We start from the raw sequence: 17,804 nt of genomic DNA, 5'->3' as shown, positions 1-17,804 counted from the left end.
CTTTGCATTCACTGACACGTATTTATCCATGTTAATTATCTATTCACATGTTGTAATGACCAATACATCCAACCTGCTTTCTTGCTTTCTCATCTCCAGATCATCGTGGGGGGCCCCCATATCATTGCAAGGGGGGCAAGGCGTACATGAAGGGGGTGCCCCAATACTAACGCCTAGTCGTCATCCAGCTCATCCTCCTCGGGCCCGCTGTCACCGCCCATGAGCTCGTCCTCCACAATCCCTACAGCCATATCCATCGCCGCTTTACTCATCTTCGGTATGGCTCCAGGTCGCAAGAGGGGATGATGCTTAGGATCCAACTCGACAATCTCATCATCATCCTCGTCCTCATTTCCACCTCCTCCACCCTCCTCATCTGTTCCCTCAGCATCCTCTTCGTCATCCGATCCTTCCTCATCAGATTCGGAATCGTCGCTGCCAGACGATCCAGATCCATCGTCGCTCGAGCTACCCTCGAAATCCTCGTCTTCACTGTCCGACTCCAGAGCCAGCTGGTGGATAGTTACAGGCCCCGTGTACTGAGGCATTTTAGCTTTCTGTTGCTTGACTTCCTCGGCTGTTGCTGGGGCGTCTCCTGCTTTGCGACCAAAGAGGTTTTGGTGTTTCCGGACCCAATCCGCTACGACGTCGCGCTCTCTCGAGTCGATCATGCTCAGCTCCGTTTCGACTCCTTCGGGGCCTTCCTCTGCTTCTTCGTCCCCTTCCTCAGCACTCGACTTTTTCGACGCGTCTGACTCGACTTTTCGCGTCAGGGTGAGAGAGAAGACGCGTCCGCTACCAGGTGAGATTCGGACGCCCTCCACGCTGTTAATGAGATCCTCTACAGACCAGAACTCGCATGGTTTGTTCTCGCCCCACAGGATGCCTTCTTTCATGAACCAGAGATTGCCCTGCTTGGCAGCGCGGTAGGCCTCGACGCCTGGAATGCCTGTGGTAGACGCGTTCGAACCGATACCGTTACACGCGCTCTTGAATACATCGGTGGATGGTTCGTGGAATTTGACGGATTTAGGGAGGTGCGAGAGGAAAGCCCGGATAGATGGTAGTGAGGGTTGCCCTTTGGGCGTGCTCGCCTTCTTCGCCTCTCCCGCTCCGTCCAAAGTGTAAGTGGTGGTATTGAGCGGAGCCGTGGTCGTAGCGTCCAATCCAAAGATGATTTGTGGGCTATCCTGCGCATTCGCACTGGTAGACTTGGACGTATCAACCGTATCTGTGGACAACAAGACTATAGTCCAGTGTGCCTTGGATTTGCCACGTGTGGGGAGGAGGAAGGCGCGTCGAATGGAGGAGAGTGGGATTGTGGCTTCTAGGTTCCCGGATGTCGCGTGTTTGAATGTGATCGTTGTTTTGCCGATTGTTATGTCAGCTTTCTTGCGCACTGGGGACGTGGTGGATACGGAGTGGAGGGTGAAGACGGGTGTGTCGGGTGCTGCCTCTGGACCAGGAGATAGGCGTTGTCGTTTGGACGAGTCCCCGCCTGTCTCTTGGTCATTTAACCCCCGTTTTCGACCGTCCGGCTGGGAGTGGGAGGGTCCGAGGAGACTAAGTATGTTTCCTCGAGCTATAGTCTGTTTGGATTGCCATTCCTTCCTGAGCGATTCTGAAGCGGTTGGGGTGGGCTCGGCTCCAACTACGAAACGGAGGAATTCCTCGAGGAAGGACCCTGTGTTGGGCTGTGAGCAGAGAGCCCTGACTGTGGTTGCTAGCTCTTCTGGTAGGTTTGGTAGGAGATTTTGGAGATATTGAGGGTGCCCCGTTGAGTCCATTTTGAAGGTCGTGGTCAAGGGATCAATGATGTCAAGGTGTGTGGTATCGCTGCCAGGCGCGACGCGCGAAGCGGGCCCAGCGAACGCGTCGATTGTGAGATTTAAAGTGTTATTTTATTCCAGAATCTGGATTTTGGACGACGCTGGTGGCTTTGGGGTCGGTCGTGGTCGTGACGAACGACCTGAAGGCGTGTGGGTCCACCAAGCGCCAACGGCCGGCAAGCGGCGGAGTTTTGAGTTTTCGCCCTTGGCCGACGTCACATGAGCGCGGGAACGCGATTAGCGCCGTCGCGTCATCCCGCGCCCGACGTGGCCGCCTGTCTTTTTCCTCGACTGTCACCTCATCATGGCCAACGAGACGCGATTCTCCCGAGTTCAACATGGATGGAATTGCTCCGTTTTCAAATCAACATGATCTTGTAAACGGCGCAATCATACTGACAATAGGCCAATTTGACCCTGAACTGCTACAGACCGTGTGCGGGAAGACCCGAGTACCAGCTTCTCTTCTTTCTGATAACCGTTTTGACGGTATAAACTGGACGATGGAGGCCTCGTTTCTTCTCATATGACCTGCTCAAGATCACAGAAATGTACCCTCCTACAATGCGGAATCGAGTGCGCCGCGCTTCTCGAAATGATGATCTCTAGACAACAAGATTAGCTGCGATCTTCTATTATCAAGACTTTCTCCAAGGCTGTTCAAAACTTATCTCGGCCAACTCGTCTATCCATCGTACAGGGACCGAGGGAATATCGATTGGCTTAGCATTCAGTCGCGCTAGAAGTAAGTCCCCATACGACTCAAGCTTCGGCATCTCACTTACCGATTCAATACAGTTTGTAGCCGTCCCTGGATGCTGTTTTCCCACCTTTCCTCTGTCTCAGAGCTCCGATCCTCTCTACTCTTTGTGCTCTGTGAGCTTGAGAACGAAGTGACAACCAAGCTGATTCTTGACATTTCTGAAGCCTTGCAAGTCACCGACCTCCTCGATCAATCGCGAGAGCTTTCAGGATGTTTACCATACATCTTCTACCTCCGCGTATCCATCAGTCGACTCTAACTCTTTGATCATCTGCTGTGCGAAGAGCTTCTGAAGCTGTTGCATCAGTCATATTCTTAGCCATTGCAGTCTGTGAAGCACGTGGATTATGGACTCAAGCCGGTATTTAACGTCGCCCACACTCCGCTAATTGGCCCAGATATTCCACCAACTGCAACAACATGCCTCTCATCGCCAACCCTGAAGAAATTGCCAACAAGACCTTCGACTATGTCGTCGTCGGCGCAGGTGTACGTTGTACTTTACACTCTCTGACCTTGGTCTTCCGTAACTCACCTAAAGTGATCGATTAGACCGCTGGTTTGACCCTTGCCACTCGCCTCACCGAAGATGAGAATGTTAGCGTCCTCGTCCTCGAGGCCGGTATCCGCCACCACGGAGACCCCAACATCGATGTCCCGGCCCAATACGGTGCTACTTTCATGCAACCCAAGGTTAGCGCCCTCGATCCCATCACTCGATGTCCACCCCTTGACGTGTACCATAGTACGACTGGGCCTTCAAGACTGTCAAGCAAAAGCACTCCAACGACAATGAACACGTCTGGGCTCGTGGCAAAGGCCTTGGTAAGTCGTCGTTGATCATCGCCTACTACGATTCTTACTCCTGTGGCAGGTGGAAGCTCAAACATGAACTTCTTCTGCTGGATCAAGCCTCCTGCGGAGGATGTCGATGCTATTGAGAAGCTTGGCAACCCTGGCTGGAACTGGGCCGATTATGAAGCTTACTCCAAGAAATCTGAGACGTGGGTTATTCTGGTTCTGAACAACTGAATAGGATCTGGATCTAATGTTTGCATGCCAGGTTCCACCCTGCAGTCCCCGAGATTGCTGAGAAATACCCTCATACCTACAACGCGAAGTTCCGTGGAACCTCGGGGCCCATTCAAGTGACCGTACCCCTCCATGCCCACACGCTTGACGAGATCTGGCAAAACACACTCGCTAATAAGGGCGTGAGGAAAATCGAGGACCCCTATGGTGGGGATGTATGTGCTCCCATCGCGCTATTCTTAGTGTCCTTGAACTGACAAACTTTCACTCGGTGTAGATCACGGGAACCTGGATCGCTGCTAACAACGTCGATCCGAAAACATGGAAACGCTCCTACTCCGCCACTGCCTACTGGGAGCCTAATCAACACCGTCCTAACCTTCACGTATGTGCTCCAACCTTACGTTCGAGACAATCCGCTTAGCCTGCTTGGAATTAAGGTGATCACCGAGGCTTATGTTACCCGTATCGTCTGGGCGGATGAGAAGGATAGTGAGGGCAACCTGGTTGCTACTGGGGTCCAGTTCGTCCATGGCAGCACCGAAAGGACCGTTCTGGCGTCCAAGGAAGTCGTCTTGAGCGCTGGGTCAGTATTGGATCCGTGATGGTAATGGTGTTCTTTGATCTGATATGCTTTATAGTACGGTGAAGACTCCCCAGATCCTCGAATTGTCCGGCGTCGGTAAACCAGAGATCCTCAGCAAGTTTGGTATCGATACCAAGTTGAACCTTCCGGGCGTCGGCGAGAACGTTCAGGAGCACCACTTCATGTGGGTGATCTACGAGTTGGACACTACCAAGGGTGACCATCAAACTCTCGATATGTTCTTCGAACCTGGCTACGTCCAAGAATCCCTGAAGCTGCAGTAAGATTCATAACCTTGTTCGTTGCTTCTCGGTACCTGAGCCTGCCCAACTCTTTATAGTGCCGAAGGCAAAGGTCTCCATCGTACCGGTATCACTTCCTTTGCCTTCTTGCCCTTATCGAGCAGAGACCCGAAGGCCGCGGCTGCCTTGATTGATGAGCTCGAAGCTGACCTCAAGAAGAAGAAGGAGAGCGGAGAGATCTCGCCTGCTCTTGCCAAGCAATATGACATCCAACTGGAGATTCTTCGCAATGACAAGGTTCCTGACATGGAATTCATTGTGTTCCCTGGTTATTTCATGTGTCCCGGTATGTTGTCTCCGTCGCTATCTGGTGGATCATCGTTCCCTTACGGTTTCGATAGCGAGCCAGGGTACTGGTCGACGATTCATGACCGTCATCTCTTCTTTGAACCATCCAATCTCGAGAGGGTACATTGTGAGTCTTTGTCGGTTTCCTATACCAGTGATGTTCAGAGTTTCTAATTCGAAACAATAGCACATCAAGAGCAACAACCCCCTCGATGATCCTGAAATTGACGCCAACTACTTTGGTCACAACTTTGGTGCGTTCTCATCCATTTGATGTTGCATAGATCTATAGCTTGTACTTATCACGTCTCTGTCTACGCTCTGGCAGATCTCAAAGTTCTTTTGGAACACGTCAAGTACATTCGCTCTCTGGAAGATACCGAACCTTTCAAGTCGCACACCATCAAGGAGGTTGTTCCCGGTCCCGAATGCGCCAGCGACGCTGATATCGAGAGTACGTCATTCTTTTCTATGCATTCCTGGTGTGTCTGGTAATTGATTCATTGCCTGGGTTCTAGACCACATCAAGAATTCGCATATTACCACTTTCCGTAAGTCCTGTCTCATTCATTCCCCTCGTGTTGTCTATGAACCCTACTAATCGTGTTGTTTCCTTGGCGCAGACACCGTTGGAAGCGCTTCGATGTTGCCTCGAGAGGATGGTGGTGTCGTTGACCCCAAGCTCAAGGTCTATGGCACCAAGAACCTCCGCGTTGCTGACCTTTCCATCGTTCCCCTTCACATCGCTGCTCACATGCAAGGTCAGTACTTCATACTGGGCGGTATGTCATTACCTCATTGCTAACCAACGTTCCTTTCGCGCTCCAGCCACTGCCTATGTGATCGGAGAGAAAGGTATGGCAGCAGCTGTGTGCATGCGTTGTTTCCTGTTCGCTGACGAGAACTTCTTTCTACTAGCTGCTGATTTGATCAAGGCGGATGCGAAGTAAAAGGCGAATGGATATATCGAAAAGAACAGGCAGTGTGTGTACATTATCTAGGGGTCGTTCTTTTCGGAACTGCAAGATATTTTTCGATTTATTGAAGTTGCCGTTTTCGAGCTTCACCGAGGGCAAACTCAGCGGCGGAGCAGGAGCGTGCGAAACGCCGAGCAGAACATTGCCAAGCCCACTCAGCCCCTAAAATCACGTACGCGGGGACAACGGTCTCTGATCTGGTGTTTCAAGGTGCTCAAAATACTCTCTCTCTTGGGCGCCTGTTTCATTGTACGTTCCGAAAATACCCCAGCGCCTCGCCGAAAGGGGAGCCCCAATTTGCAGCTATGTTCTGTATAGCTAGGTGGCGTGTAGAGGCCAGGTCCATGTTCCTTTCGTGCTGGGCTAAATGGCGAACTGCTCGGATCGATGGCTTTGGCTCCGTCGATTCTGGAATGAATGGGAGGGGGACGAGTCGGACATGGGAGCTGGCTAGTCAAAGACTGTGGACCTTTCCCTTCAGACAGATGCCTCGATGCTGGTGTAGTGCCTTTCGTAAGACGGCTGTAAACGAGCGTGCGCTCACGGATTCTGCACAGAAGGGACAGAACGGACAAACCCAATCGTCGGCCTGAAACCCCCGCTGTGTTACTTGTCACCCCTGCCCGAAGCCGCGGGTCACCATAGTGCTACGAGCGCTTATAGAGATAATTGCACCGGTCAGATGAGTTACCTATAATCAGATCTCACATTCTGTCCTTTGATCTTAACGGTGTGTTCGGACTTCGTCTCAGGGCGGTCGAAACTTCCCGGGCGTTCGAGCAATCTGATACACAAGGTTGTATATAATGGTCAGAAAGGTGTGAAGGGTCGAGTCTAGAATTTTCCCCCCTCCTTCCTTTCAGCACTCGTTCTCCTTCTCTCGTCCTGCCTCCGGTTGTGTGCCTGCCCTTCCATTCATTCGCTTCTCCCTTTCTCTTGAATCCTTTCTTCAGTTTATTTTCTGGCACGATGAGTATCGTCGAGCAAGCCAGGAAGAGGTTTGAGCCTCGACCATATTCTACACAGTCAGCTTCCAGCAATTATTCAACTAATTCGAGAGCGGGTTTCTCTCCTCAGACGAGTTCAGCGCAGGTGAGCATCAAGTATCATTAATTGCTCCACCGACGATCCTTAGCATCAGGGCTAATCCGCCCGTCCGCCGCTAGTCCTCCATTAGCGAGAAGGTGCGTCTGCATTTCTAGAATTCCAGGCCCCTGGTCTGATAGGCTTTTGTCCACTATCAAGTACTCTTTGGAACGCTCTCCTAGGACATGGGGCATGCCCATTGATACGTCCTATCATGAAGAAGACGACGACCTGCATATGCCCAGTCCGATGAGAGATAGATGGAGTGATCGTGGTCCTGGAATCTTCACTTCTCGCGGCCTCGCAAATCTGGGCTGTTTACTTATTCTCGCCCTTGGGCTCATTGGGCTATTGTGAGTGGCGAAACCGTCTTTCTACTTCAAGCCTTACAGCTGCTAACTCGTATTTCACCTTCGTCCAGTGGAGGTAAGGACTCTCAACGGCTACGCATCCCCCCTGGATTCTGATGATCAACCACGCGACCTTCAGGACTGCCTGTATATTCAATAATACGGGACGTAAAGCAGACAAGACAGGGCGGATTTAACTATGGCGGTATCAACGGCACTGGCCAAATCCCACAGTTGATTGGGAACTACGGACTCATCGACCGTGACACGCCGTTGGAAGCACGTACCAAGTTCTCATACCATACCGGTGAAGAGATGGTCCTCGTGTTCTCGGACGAGTTCAACGAGGACGGGCGGACTTTTTATCCTGGAGATGATCCGTATTGGGAGGCGGTTGACCTTTGGTACTGGGGTACGGTCAACTTGGAGTGGTACGATCCGTCCCAAGGTAAGCCAAGCGTTCAGGGGTGGTTACCCGACTCGGACTGATCCCGACGCAGTGACGACAAGCGGCGGGTCTCTGCGACTTCACTTGGATCGCGTCGATGATCCTTCGACAAATCATAATATGAGCTTCAAAGGCGGAATGGTGAGCATTTAAATTCTCGAAGGATGTTCTCGACTCTGCTAACCACCTGCTCAGCTGCAATCATGGTTAGCTTCAACGACCACCCTCGGCGGAGCTTCTTCTCTAAGTTGCCCTTTTCAGGAACAAGTTCTGTTTCACGGGAGGATTGATTGAAGGTAAAAACTCCAGGAACGGGTAGCTCCACGAGAATCGCTACTGATGCCTTGGACTTCCATAGCGTCTGTTCAACTGGGAGGATCACCGGATGTTGGGTAAGTCTTCATTTCAAGCAAAGTATAATCTGCTCTAACGTTCTTGACAGTGGGCTCTGGCCGGCGGTGTAAGCTTTACTGACTTCGAGAGAGGCTTCGACTGTGTGTTAACCGTTTACCTCTATCTCAGTTGGACAATGGGAAATCTGGGTCAGTACACGTCCCATGACCGTGACTAGACGCATTCACGAATATTTATAAAACAGGTCGAGCGGGATACGGAGCTACCCTCGAGGGACTAGTAGGTGCTCATTGCCTCTAAATTGATATCCGATTTTACCTAGGTTGCTCTCAGTGGCCGTATAGCTACGATGAATGCGATGTTGGAACAACCAAGAATCAAACGTACCCTTGGGATAAGACACGGCCAGAACAGGCAACAGTTGAAGGTGACGGCCTCTACGACGACGTTTTGGTAAGTATTCAAGTTACGCCGTAGATCGCCTGTTCAATGACTCATTGCTGGCTTAATAGTCATATTTGCCTGGTCAACGACTGTGTAGGCGCTCCCCTTGCTCTCTGATAACCCGCACCGTGCTGATTCCCTTCTGTCCAGCCGCCTGTACATGCCCGGGAGAGTCGCATCCTGGGCCCATGAGAAGTAATGGGTACTTCGTTGGAAGGGCTGCTCCAGAAATTGATGTTTTGGAGGCCATTGTCGAAGATGGTGTCGCCCAGATCTCCCAGTCGGCGCAATGGGCGCCATTCAATGTAAGTAATACAACAAGCCTTCCTCGCTCGGCCAGTCACTAAATTACGGTGCTTTGAAAAGGCTCAGTACGCCACCATCGACTCAGAAAATAGCATCATCTTCCACAATACAAGTACCACCACGTTCAATCCTTTCCTTGGCGGTGCATTCCAACAAACCACTAGTGGACTCGTGACGACCAATCGGGATTGCTACGAGCGATCGGGCCCCGATGCATGCTATGCAACTTATGGGTTTGAGTATCGACCTGGGTGAGTTGTATCTCAACTCAAGCCTCCCTGTCCTGTCTGAAGCATGTCCTTTTCAGTTTCGACGACGCATATATCACATGGATCAGCGATGCAAGGCCGACTTGGACGATTCTGCAGCAACGTCTCGAGGCGGATCCAAGGGTCGATATCGGACAGCGAATTGTTTCTCGAGAGCCAATGGTACGTGATACACACCGGAAGTCTAGCCGGGCTGACAAGCGACCCGCATAACAGTACATCATTGCCAATCTAGGTCTTTCTCCGAGCTTCGGTGACCTTGACCTGGAAACGATCGAAGTTCCCGCTACCATGAGCATTGACTGGATTCGTGTTTATCAGCCTGCAAATGCCGTCAACATTGGCTGCGACCCGAAAGAGTTCCCCACAGCCAAGTACATCGAAACGTGCGCACCCTCTTGTTTAACTTTGCAATGCTTCACCTAATAGCCCTGTTTACTCAGCTACAAGGAGGCATACGAGAATGCGAACCTTACCACCTGGGAGGAGTTCGGCCAGCCCTGGCCTAAGAGTAGAATGGACAACGAGGCTGGAACCTGCGATTAGGGAGGAGCTTGTCCAAACCAACTCTTAAGCCTCCTCAGGCGCAAAATGGCTACTACTTTCAAGTTTCCGAATGCAACATTAGATCAACGGCGTCCAAAAATCAATCGCTCCGTTGTTGTAACATTATCCAATCCCATCGCAGATGGTGTGCCATTCGTACTCATTACATATAACACTAATGCCATAATGTAGACTTTTCCTTCTGCTCCGATAAGCACGCGACAGTTCTGTGGGCCCTCAGCGTGAAACTAGTTAATTGACAAAACAGCCGCTCAGTTGGTCAATGGATTTTTCGTTCTCGGAACATCCTCTGGTACGGATTGGTAATACATATATGAAATCCCTCTCGGAAGATGCGAGGAGGATTGGCCAGTTTTTTCAAAGTTTCAATGCTTTCCTCTAGCGCTCAGGGGCATTTTTGATGGCGGTTTTTCCCCATCAATTTCCAGGACTTTCAATCAAGTCAGTTGCCGACATCACCTTCTTCCGCTGGACACTCGATTCAAGAATACCCCGTTCCGCAGAGTACTCGTCGACCGAAGGCCAGCCTCTCTTTGCGCGTAAATTCATGTTGAAGTCAGGAATAGCCTAGACAACCGGTGAGATGGGCACTAACTTGAATGACCAACTTGTCGTCGGCCCTATGCCTCGAGCGACTCAAGTTTGCGCCCACTGCAAGTCATCTGAAACAGATTGAACTCCTTGGAAACCTCGATCCGGGTTCGGCAGCTGTCGAATGTCCATTTGGTATGGTATACGTCCCTGAGAATATTAGGATTCTCCTCCGCACTGTCAAAACTCAAGTAACGACTCTCACCTCACACTGCCTTTAGGCAGCCACTGCTGCCGCCCGCGTCGCCTCCGCCGACTATCACCAACTTCTACGCTCGTTTAGCCAACCTGTACCCATTCCTTTACTACTCAAGCAACAATGAGCTACTTTGGCCCGAAGAGAGCTCGGATACTATCCCATGCATCGGAGAAGTCAAGCCTTTTGGGAGGGTCAGGGTCCTCCAAGAATGGCAATCTCTCTCGACCGGGATCGATCAGCAGTCTCCATGTGAGTTGTACCAACCTCAATGCGCGGATGTGGACTAACAGATCCCCAGGAATCGATAGCAGAACGAGTTCGTGGTCTTCAAGCCTACCTTCGTTCTGAAAGCTGCTCAACAGTGTACATCTCTAACAGTATTCGTTGGCGGCATCTCCTCGGAGCTGGGGAACACCGCTTACCATGCACCAGCCTGAAGACGACGATGAACTTCACAACCCAAGCTCGATCCGAGACGCAATGGGCGACCGCGGAGGGGCGTTCTTCTCCTGGCGTGGATTGAGCAATCTCGGATGTTTGGTCCTTTTGGTGGCGGGCATCCTTGCTCTCTTGTACGTTCCTTACTTGGATGAGCGACAGTGACTTTAGAATCCTAATTTTAAACTGTCTGCAGTGCTGGTAAGGGTCTCATGGAGAACTCGCCCAAACACAAATTCAATTAGGTGCTAGGATACCCTCTAATCTCTTATTTCGTCACCAAGCAAGAGCAGACTGCCCAAGGAGGGTTCAACCTGGGTGGGATAAACGCGACCGGACAAATTCCTGAATTTATTGGAAACTTCGGTCTGATCGATCGCGACACACCTCTGGAGGCCCATACAAAGAGATCTTACAATAACCCAGACGAGGAGCTTGTCCTGGTTTTCTCTGACGAATTCAACCAAGATGGGCGGACTTTCTACCCAGGAGATGATCCATATTGGGAAGCTGTGGACCTTTGGTACTGGGGAACCGTAAGTTTAACGTTGCTGTGTCCTCCTGGAACTCCGGATTCATAGTCTCTGTAGGTAAATCTGGAGTGGTACGACCCTTCCCAAGGTAGGATACCATCGACATCAAAGTCGAATTACTTCTAACAGGCCAGGAAACCATAGTCACGACCGAGGGTGGTTATTTGCGAATCCGATTGGAGGAAGTGGAGGATCGTTCCCTCAATCACAATATGACATATAAAGGCGGTATGGTAGGTGAACCATTCTGCGCTGCCATTTCCGTCCGCTGATCGTTGTCGAAAATATAGCTCCAGTCGTGGAATAAGTTTTGTTTTACAGGCGGCTTGCTGGAAGCATCTGTTCAATTGCCTGGATCCAATAGTGTTGGAGGACTGTGGCCCGCCTTGTAAGTTTACCCTAACTGCCACAAGGCTTCGTATGCCGCTTTCTCATGTCCATGATAGGTGGGCAATGGGTAATCTAGGTCGAGCAGGATTTGGTGCTAGCCTCGAGGGCCTGGTAAGCACTCCTCGTTTCGAACGTTGATCAGCGCCTAAATCCCAATAAGTGGCCCTACAGCTACGATCACTGCGACGTTGGAACACTCCATAATCAAACGTACACTTTCAACAGAGATCTACCGGTGGCAGCAACGGAGAACGGAGATCCTCAATACGGTGGTGTCCTAGTAAGTCAGTGGAAAACCCGCGAAGACAAATCAATATTAACATAACCAGTCCTTCTTGCCGGGACAGCGACTTTGTGAGCATACCCGTTTTACCGGCTGAATATTCCTTCTTATTATCATTGGCTCAGCTGCTTGTACATGTCCTGGAGAGGCTCATCCTGGGCCAGTGCGCTCAAACGGGGAATACGTGGGAAGAGCGGCCCCCGAAATCGACGTTTTTGAAGCAATTGTCGAGGACGGACATGCTCAGATCTCCCAGTCCGCACAATGGGCTCCATTCAACGTATGTTTTATGGCTATTGTGCACGATTCAAGTTCTAACCTATCTGCACAGGCACAGTACCGGTCTGTCAATAATGCACGGACGATCATTATCCACGAGCCAAATAGTACCGAGTACAACACTTACGTCGGAGGTAACCTGGAATTTCGAACACCTTGTGCCAGATATCTTACGCCCCATGCCAAGGTGCTTTCCAACAAACTACTAGTGCCTTAGTATACACCAACCCCGACTGCTACGAGCAATCAGATCCTTCCTGCTATTCCGTCTATGGCTTTGAATATCAACCAGGGTGAGTTGGCCGATTGCTGTACCCGCTGTTCATTATTGACCCTTTCCTAGGTTTGACGAAGGTTATATCACTTGGATTAACGACGGAAGACGGTCCTGGACTCTTATGGGTACCAGCATGGTCGCCGACAACGAGGTCGAAATCGACCACCGACCGATCTCCCTGGAGCCGATGGTATGTCGCATTCTTACCACCCGTGAAACTCTGCTTGACAGAGCCGCAACGAAGTACATTATTGCCAATCTCGGAATATCACCGAGCTTCGGTGAATACGATCCAGAAACGATAGAGCTTCCTGCAGTGATGAGTATCGACTGGATTCGGGTGTATCAACCAAAGAACGCGATTAATATCGGGTGCGATCCAAAGGAGTACCCTACAGCTGCCTACATTGAGAGGTAGGCCGTCCTTAACGGAGAGGAGTCGATTTTCAGAGGCTCATATCAGCTTGTCTATAGGTACAAGGAAGCGTATACCAACGCCAACCTTACCATCTGGGAGGACACTGGCGAACCTTGGCCCAAGAATCGTTTAACCAATCCTGACGGGCAATGCGACTAACTCGCACTCATTGGTCTGTAAAATAGGGAATCTATACCTAAATTATTGTATGTATTTACCAAGTACTTTCAAGACCCTCGTGCCAAGAAGGGGCGGGAGGCGGGATGGCCGCCCTCTCCGAGACGGACCGTCGGGCAACGGCCGCCAAGCTCAACGGACTTAGGGGCTCTTGGAAATCAAGAGATCAAATTCAGTGGTATTGTCCAAGTAGGGTCCATATAGTACGGTTGTTGACAAGGTTGGGATAGAACATTGAAAAAGATAATGGCAGAAATGGTTCTTCACTTGGGTATACAATGCCTTAGTTGGGGATGGTGCCACGTAGTTTGATGTTTCGACTGCTGCGGGCAATGGAAACGCCAATCGTTCCTTCGGGTTTTCTCCAGCCCTGCTTCTCGGCGTCCCAGATGCTCAGATCATACCTAGTTATACATAATTAGCTGGTTGATTGTTGCTCCAGAGAGATGTGCACCAACCTTGAGAGGGTGATAGTGACTTGTTTGCTCTCTCCCGGTCCAATCTCGGTGTCGGTGAAGCCCTTGAGTACGGAAGGGGGTTCCCCAGCGGAGTCAGGGAAGTGAATGTAAAGTTGAGGAATCTGAGAGGATATTAGAGAGACACATTGGAATCTAATGGCATCGCAACTCACATCACCGCCGTAAACAGGGCCAGTGTTGGTGACAGTGAACGTCGCCTCGTAAGTGGGCTGGTGGAGCCTTTGGACGTCCCGTCAACCTCAAATACCTGAGCGAAGCTTGGGAAGACACATACCAGAACGCCCTAGAGATGCCAGGAAGTTGTGGGGTAGCCTCTCCCCTCTCCCAAGCAGCAACAAGGTCACCGTCGGAAGAACTGACGGCTCCGTAGATCCTCCTGACCGCCAGGCCACTGTATTCGAACGTGGTGTAGCTCAGACCGAAACCAAACTCGTATCGCGGAGTGATGTTTCTCTTGAGATGAAATCAGTACTAGTATCCGCAGTCTCTATGGGCGAAATGGGACATACTGCATCAAAGCCTCTGTAGTCAATTTCCAAACCCTCGTCATATGGTATGGCAATGATATCACCGGGACCACCACCAAGACTACGCTGGGCACTGTAGTCCTCTGGTGCCTTCGCGATGGTGTATGGGAGTCGGCCACTCGGGTTCCAAGAGCCGTAAAGAACGTCAGCAATGGCGTTACCAGACTCCGTGCCAAGCAAACCAGCCCAGACTACAGCGGTGACATTGGGATGCTCAATCCAAGGTTCCATGATAATGGGCCCGACGCTGTTGACAACCACGATCGTGTTGTTGTTCTGTTCCGCGACAGCAAGGACAAGGTCGTCACCTCCATGCCACGCCGTGAGGTTTTTCCTGTCTCCTTGATTGCCGTCGACATTGATATACTCTTCGCCGGAATCGGCAGAGATGAAGACGAGTGCTGCAGACTGGAATCGCGCCATATTTCCAGCGCGAGGGAGGTCGAAATCGTCGAGGAGCCAAGAGACACTGGTACGATCCTCGCGAGCGCGGCGTTGGATCGCGTCGAGTGGCTAATGGGATCAGTGAGCGGAATCCCTGGAGTATCGAGCAACAGTGCTTACAGTCACAAGGTAGGTGAAATTAGCAGTTCCGGATCCCCAGCCACTAGCCAAGTGCCCATCGGATCCGCCCTAGGGTGGAACTGTGAGTAGGAGCTTTGTTCGCCATGCAGATGCTCTGATACATACATGATCCGGGAACTGGTTAGGCCCTGCCCTCCCGCCTCCAGCACCGCTGCCGATGAGAACGATGTTTCTCTCAGCTTCCTTGGCCACAAGCGTTTGAGTGCGAATGGCCTCATCATCGAACGATCCTGTGTTATACGAGCGACTGCCAAGAGGGAGGGAATCCCTTTCGTTCTTCAGCAGAACGATGCTTGCAGCGCCGAGTTCCCGGACCAGCTTGTAGTGGTCGTCCTGAACATCGATGTGTTCATTCAAGGTCTCGTCATCGGGACGGAAAGCGTCGAAAGAAACGCCAGGGAAAGACGGGGAATCCTGTTCGAGGAGGTACCATCCGGCCAGAATACGGGTAACTGGAAAAAGCACGTTGCATGAGATAAAGTCAGCGAGAAAATGTCATTACCTACCCATATCGTCAACTCGGCTCTCGGGGATTGTTCCATTCTCGACGAAGGCGACGAGCACTTCTCGCCAATATGAGGTGTTGCTGTTGAAATACACATCACCTGGCATCGACATCTGTGCCGCAACATGAGCTAACTCTGTGTATGAAGAGGGTGTACAATGAAAGGACGTACATCAAGTCCTGTGATTGCAGCCATCGTTGAATGGTGACTGGGATCATTATGAGCATAGAATCTTTCGCTGGGGACAACAGGAAGGCCTTACGCTTGCCAGTCCGACAGGATATCTGGAAACACGATGAAAGGACAGGCTGCCTCGAGACAACGAGAGTCACTTACATCCCTGGAAGCCGAACTCCTCTTTCACGACTTCGTTCATAATCCGGCTGTTCTCGCAAGCATATGTCCCGTTGATAAGGTCTATCCGATGCAACGTCATGACTATAGCCTTGATTAAATATAAAGAAGAGTGGGCTCACTGTAGCTGCACATGATACTTGTAGCGCCCGCCATAACACTCTTCAAAAAGGGAGGAAGATAAACCTCATGCTCGGTCCTGTCATCTACCTCGGAGCTGGACATAGTCCGTTTGTACTCTTGTTCACTAAAAAGGGGTCAGCACGTAATTGACAGCACGAATAGACATTCAGTTACTTATCGAGAAGGTGCTTGGCGCAAGCTTGCGTTCCTCCTTCCTGCAACCCGAGAACGGTCTCGTAGGCAGCCTCACCAGCAAGGAAGGGGTCGCCTCCAAATCCTTCCCAGTTTCTGCCTCCCTCGGCAACCCTAGCCATGTTCATCGCAGGTCCGAGTGCGACATTGACGCCCTTTCCCTTGAATTCTCGTCCCATAAGCAGGCCACGCTTTCGAATGAGGCGACGGTTCCATCTAACCCATGGTTGCGTTAGTAAATCATCCAGTATCGAAGAGGAAGAGACCTACGATGCAGCGGCGTTGATACCAGCCGGGAACGATGTTACGTAGTCCGCGAACCTAACACCCAATGGCGAGTCTTCTAAGCAGAGCCCAGGCCATTGATCACGACCGTCAGGTGCTTTGTCGGTTACCTTGGGGTTCGGGTTGGAAGTATATGGAATGGGAGGAATGTTGCCCTAGAACGGGTTCAGCACTGAGGTGAAACGAATCGCGACGTGATGTCAGATACAGACCACACATCGACCACCCATCCATCCAACGCCAGTGGTAACATTGACTTTCTCTGCTAAAGTGAACGTGGTAATCTGTGAAGATGAAACGGATTGTTAGGTTATTTAGAGTGTCTGTTGCCGATTAACGTCCGACGCACCTTTTCTTTAGCCTTCTGATAGGCCTCCTGCCATGCTGCACCAAAACTAGGTATCTCGCTAGAGTCGGGCTGGACAGTGTATCGTGTCATTGTCGAAAACGACTGGTATCTGTCACGTAGCACTCACAGGTGGGGGTGATTTGGGCTTGGAAGCAGGGAACGCACCCGGTATCGGGGTCTCTGAGGGAATAGGGAAGGGCGAGAACGTTGCGGGTTCGATAGGAATGGTGGTCCTCGTCACAATCCTAACGGTCGTAGATGTGGGTTCTAAGGCACTCGTTGTCACAGGTTCCTCAGTGGGAGAAGGCGAGCTTAAGGTCGACTCTGTAACCGGTGGCGAAGACAAGGTCGACTCTGTGATCGGCGGGCCAGAGAAGGTCGGTTCAGGTACGACGCTCTCCGAGAGCGACGACACGAAAGAGCTTTCCGACGCAACCGAAGAGATGTCCTGGGCACCGACAAGGCCTACATTCACGAAGGAGAGCACGAGTAACAGCTCTAGCAAGAGCTGAAACCCCGTAGGTCGCGAGTTCGGTCTAATCCCCATCTTGGTTGCTGGTGATCAGCCTGGGGCATGAGAAAGGGGGCGACGAAGGAAGTAGGCTCACCTTTCCAGCTGGTAACTGGTAACGAGGGGGAGCTGGGAAGGTTTAGTTGGTTAGGCTCTGGCAGCATCCCCACAATTACTTATAGGCGCGAAGAAAGAAGCAGATCATGTACGGCACGACGCATGGAACTTGGAAGCAGCTGAGTCTATCCTGCATTTGGGACGACATCATCATCGTCATCATCACGGCCATCATCTTCAAAACCCGTCTGGCAGGTGGTGGCAAAAACTGGCAGACATGAACAAGGCCCCTTGAAGGCAACGCAGAAACGTACCACAAATCATTGGCAGATGGGAGAGTCCGGAATTTCAGCGCTTGGCACTCATGCAAACCAGGTGAATTTGGCACACCCTCCACTGTGTCGATCTCAGCAATAGAATAGGTATCGGAGTCGCAACTTCAGGACTGACGGCGTAATTGCTGACGTTCGGGTGAGGTGATAAGTGCCATCCTTGTGCACGCTGCCCTTCTTTTCGCCTTTGAATGGACTTACTGGTAAACGAGTCCGAGACGGCGAAGTTCCGCTGGGAAATACACTCGTCCAAAGGGTCGAATTGGGGCACCTGAATTGAATTGACCAAGAAAAAGGCGGTAACCGGAACTGAAGCCA

The 17,804-nt window shown here is 51.2% G+C and overlaps 5 protein-coding genes across 5 annotated transcripts; 3 read left to right on the top strand and 2 right to left on the bottom strand.

The window, feature by feature from the left end:
- Positions 1–173: 173 nt before the first annotated feature.
- CC1G_08728 (hypothetical protein) lies at positions 174–1,787 on the bottom strand (the record flags this gene model as incomplete). Its single annotated transcript, XM_001834045.1, has 1 exon — positions 174–1,787. The coding sequence occupies one exon, from the start codon at positions 1,785–1,787 to the stop codon at positions 174–176; it is 1,614 nt and encodes a 537-aa protein (XP_001834097.1).
- A 1,225-nt stretch (positions 1,788–3,012) lies between these two features.
- CC1G_08727 (GMC oxidoreductase) lies at positions 3,013–5,750 on the top strand (the record flags this gene model as incomplete). The annotated part of the gene is made up of 16 exons (XM_001834044.1): positions 3,013–3,081; positions 3,145–3,285; positions 3,339–3,417; positions 3,467–3,596; positions 3,656–3,839; positions 3,902–4,009; positions 4,065–4,210; positions 4,266–4,490; positions 4,551–4,798; positions 4,854–4,927; positions 4,988–5,054; positions 5,129–5,254; positions 5,319–5,351; positions 5,424–5,561; positions 5,629–5,655; positions 5,719–5,750. The coding sequence occupies 16 exons, from the start codon at positions 3,013–3,015 to the stop codon at positions 5,748–5,750; spliced, it is 1,827 nt and encodes a 608-aa protein (XP_001834096.1).
- A 996-nt stretch (positions 5,751–6,746) lies between these two features.
- Positions 6,747–9,580, top strand: CC1G_08726 (beta-glucan synthesis-associated protein KRE6; the record flags this gene model as incomplete). The annotated part of the gene is made up of 18 exons (XM_001834043.2): positions 6,747–6,869; positions 6,944–6,961; positions 7,256–7,289; positions 7,353–7,661; positions 7,714–7,802; positions 7,857–7,867; positions 7,923–7,957; positions 8,020–8,053; positions 8,104–8,121; positions 8,184–8,203; positions 8,260–8,294; positions 8,349–8,468; positions 8,528–8,552; positions 8,610–8,764; positions 8,826–9,016; positions 9,073–9,196; positions 9,251–9,420; positions 9,478–9,580. 18 exons carry the CDS (start codon positions 6,747–6,749, stop codon positions 9,578–9,580), a joined length of 1,614 nt encoding a protein of 537 aa, XP_001834095.2.
- Positions 9,581–10,511: 931 nt separating this feature from the next.
- CC1G_08725 (killer toxin resistant protein) lies at positions 10,512–13,168 on the top strand (the record flags this gene model as incomplete). The annotated part of the gene is made up of 16 exons (XM_001834042.2): positions 10,512–10,640; positions 10,690–10,707; positions 10,770–10,963; positions 11,026–11,036; positions 11,082–11,365; positions 11,420–11,450; positions 11,507–11,595; positions 11,653–11,750; positions 11,809–11,863; positions 11,913–12,032; positions 12,082–12,106; positions 12,161–12,315; positions 12,367–12,448; positions 12,502–12,607; positions 12,658–13,005; positions 13,066–13,168. The coding sequence occupies 16 exons, from the start codon at positions 10,512–10,514 to the stop codon at positions 13,166–13,168; spliced, it is 1,848 nt and encodes a 615-aa protein (XP_001834094.2).
- A 301-nt stretch (positions 13,169–13,469) lies between these two features.
- Positions 13,470–17,261, bottom strand: CC1G_08724 (extracellular beta-glucosidase; the record flags this gene model as incomplete). The annotated part of the gene is made up of 18 exons (XM_001834041.2): positions 13,470–13,590; positions 13,645–13,766; positions 13,818–13,884; positions 13,940–14,118; positions 14,175–14,705; positions 14,757–14,825; positions 14,883–15,229; positions 15,284–15,395; positions 15,455–15,491; positions 15,546–15,567; positions 15,620–15,700; positions 15,760–15,884; positions 15,935–16,168; positions 16,223–16,392; positions 16,450–16,521; positions 16,587–16,655; positions 16,714–17,141; positions 17,195–17,261. The coding sequence occupies 18 exons, from the start codon at positions 17,259–17,261 to the stop codon at positions 13,470–13,472; spliced, it is 2,853 nt and encodes a 950-aa protein (XP_001834093.2).
- Positions 17,262–17,804: the final 543 nt, after the last annotated feature.

This window comes from Coprinopsis cinerea (assembly GCF_000182895.1).
Source record: "Coprinopsis cinerea okayama7#130 chromosome 10 map unlocalized cont3.10, whole genome shotgun sequence".
NCBI classification, from domain to species: Eukaryota; Fungi; Basidiomycota; class Agaricomycetes; order Agaricales; family Psathyrellaceae; genus Coprinopsis; species Coprinopsis cinerea.
This window is presented reverse-complemented; position numbering and strand designations above follow the sequence as displayed.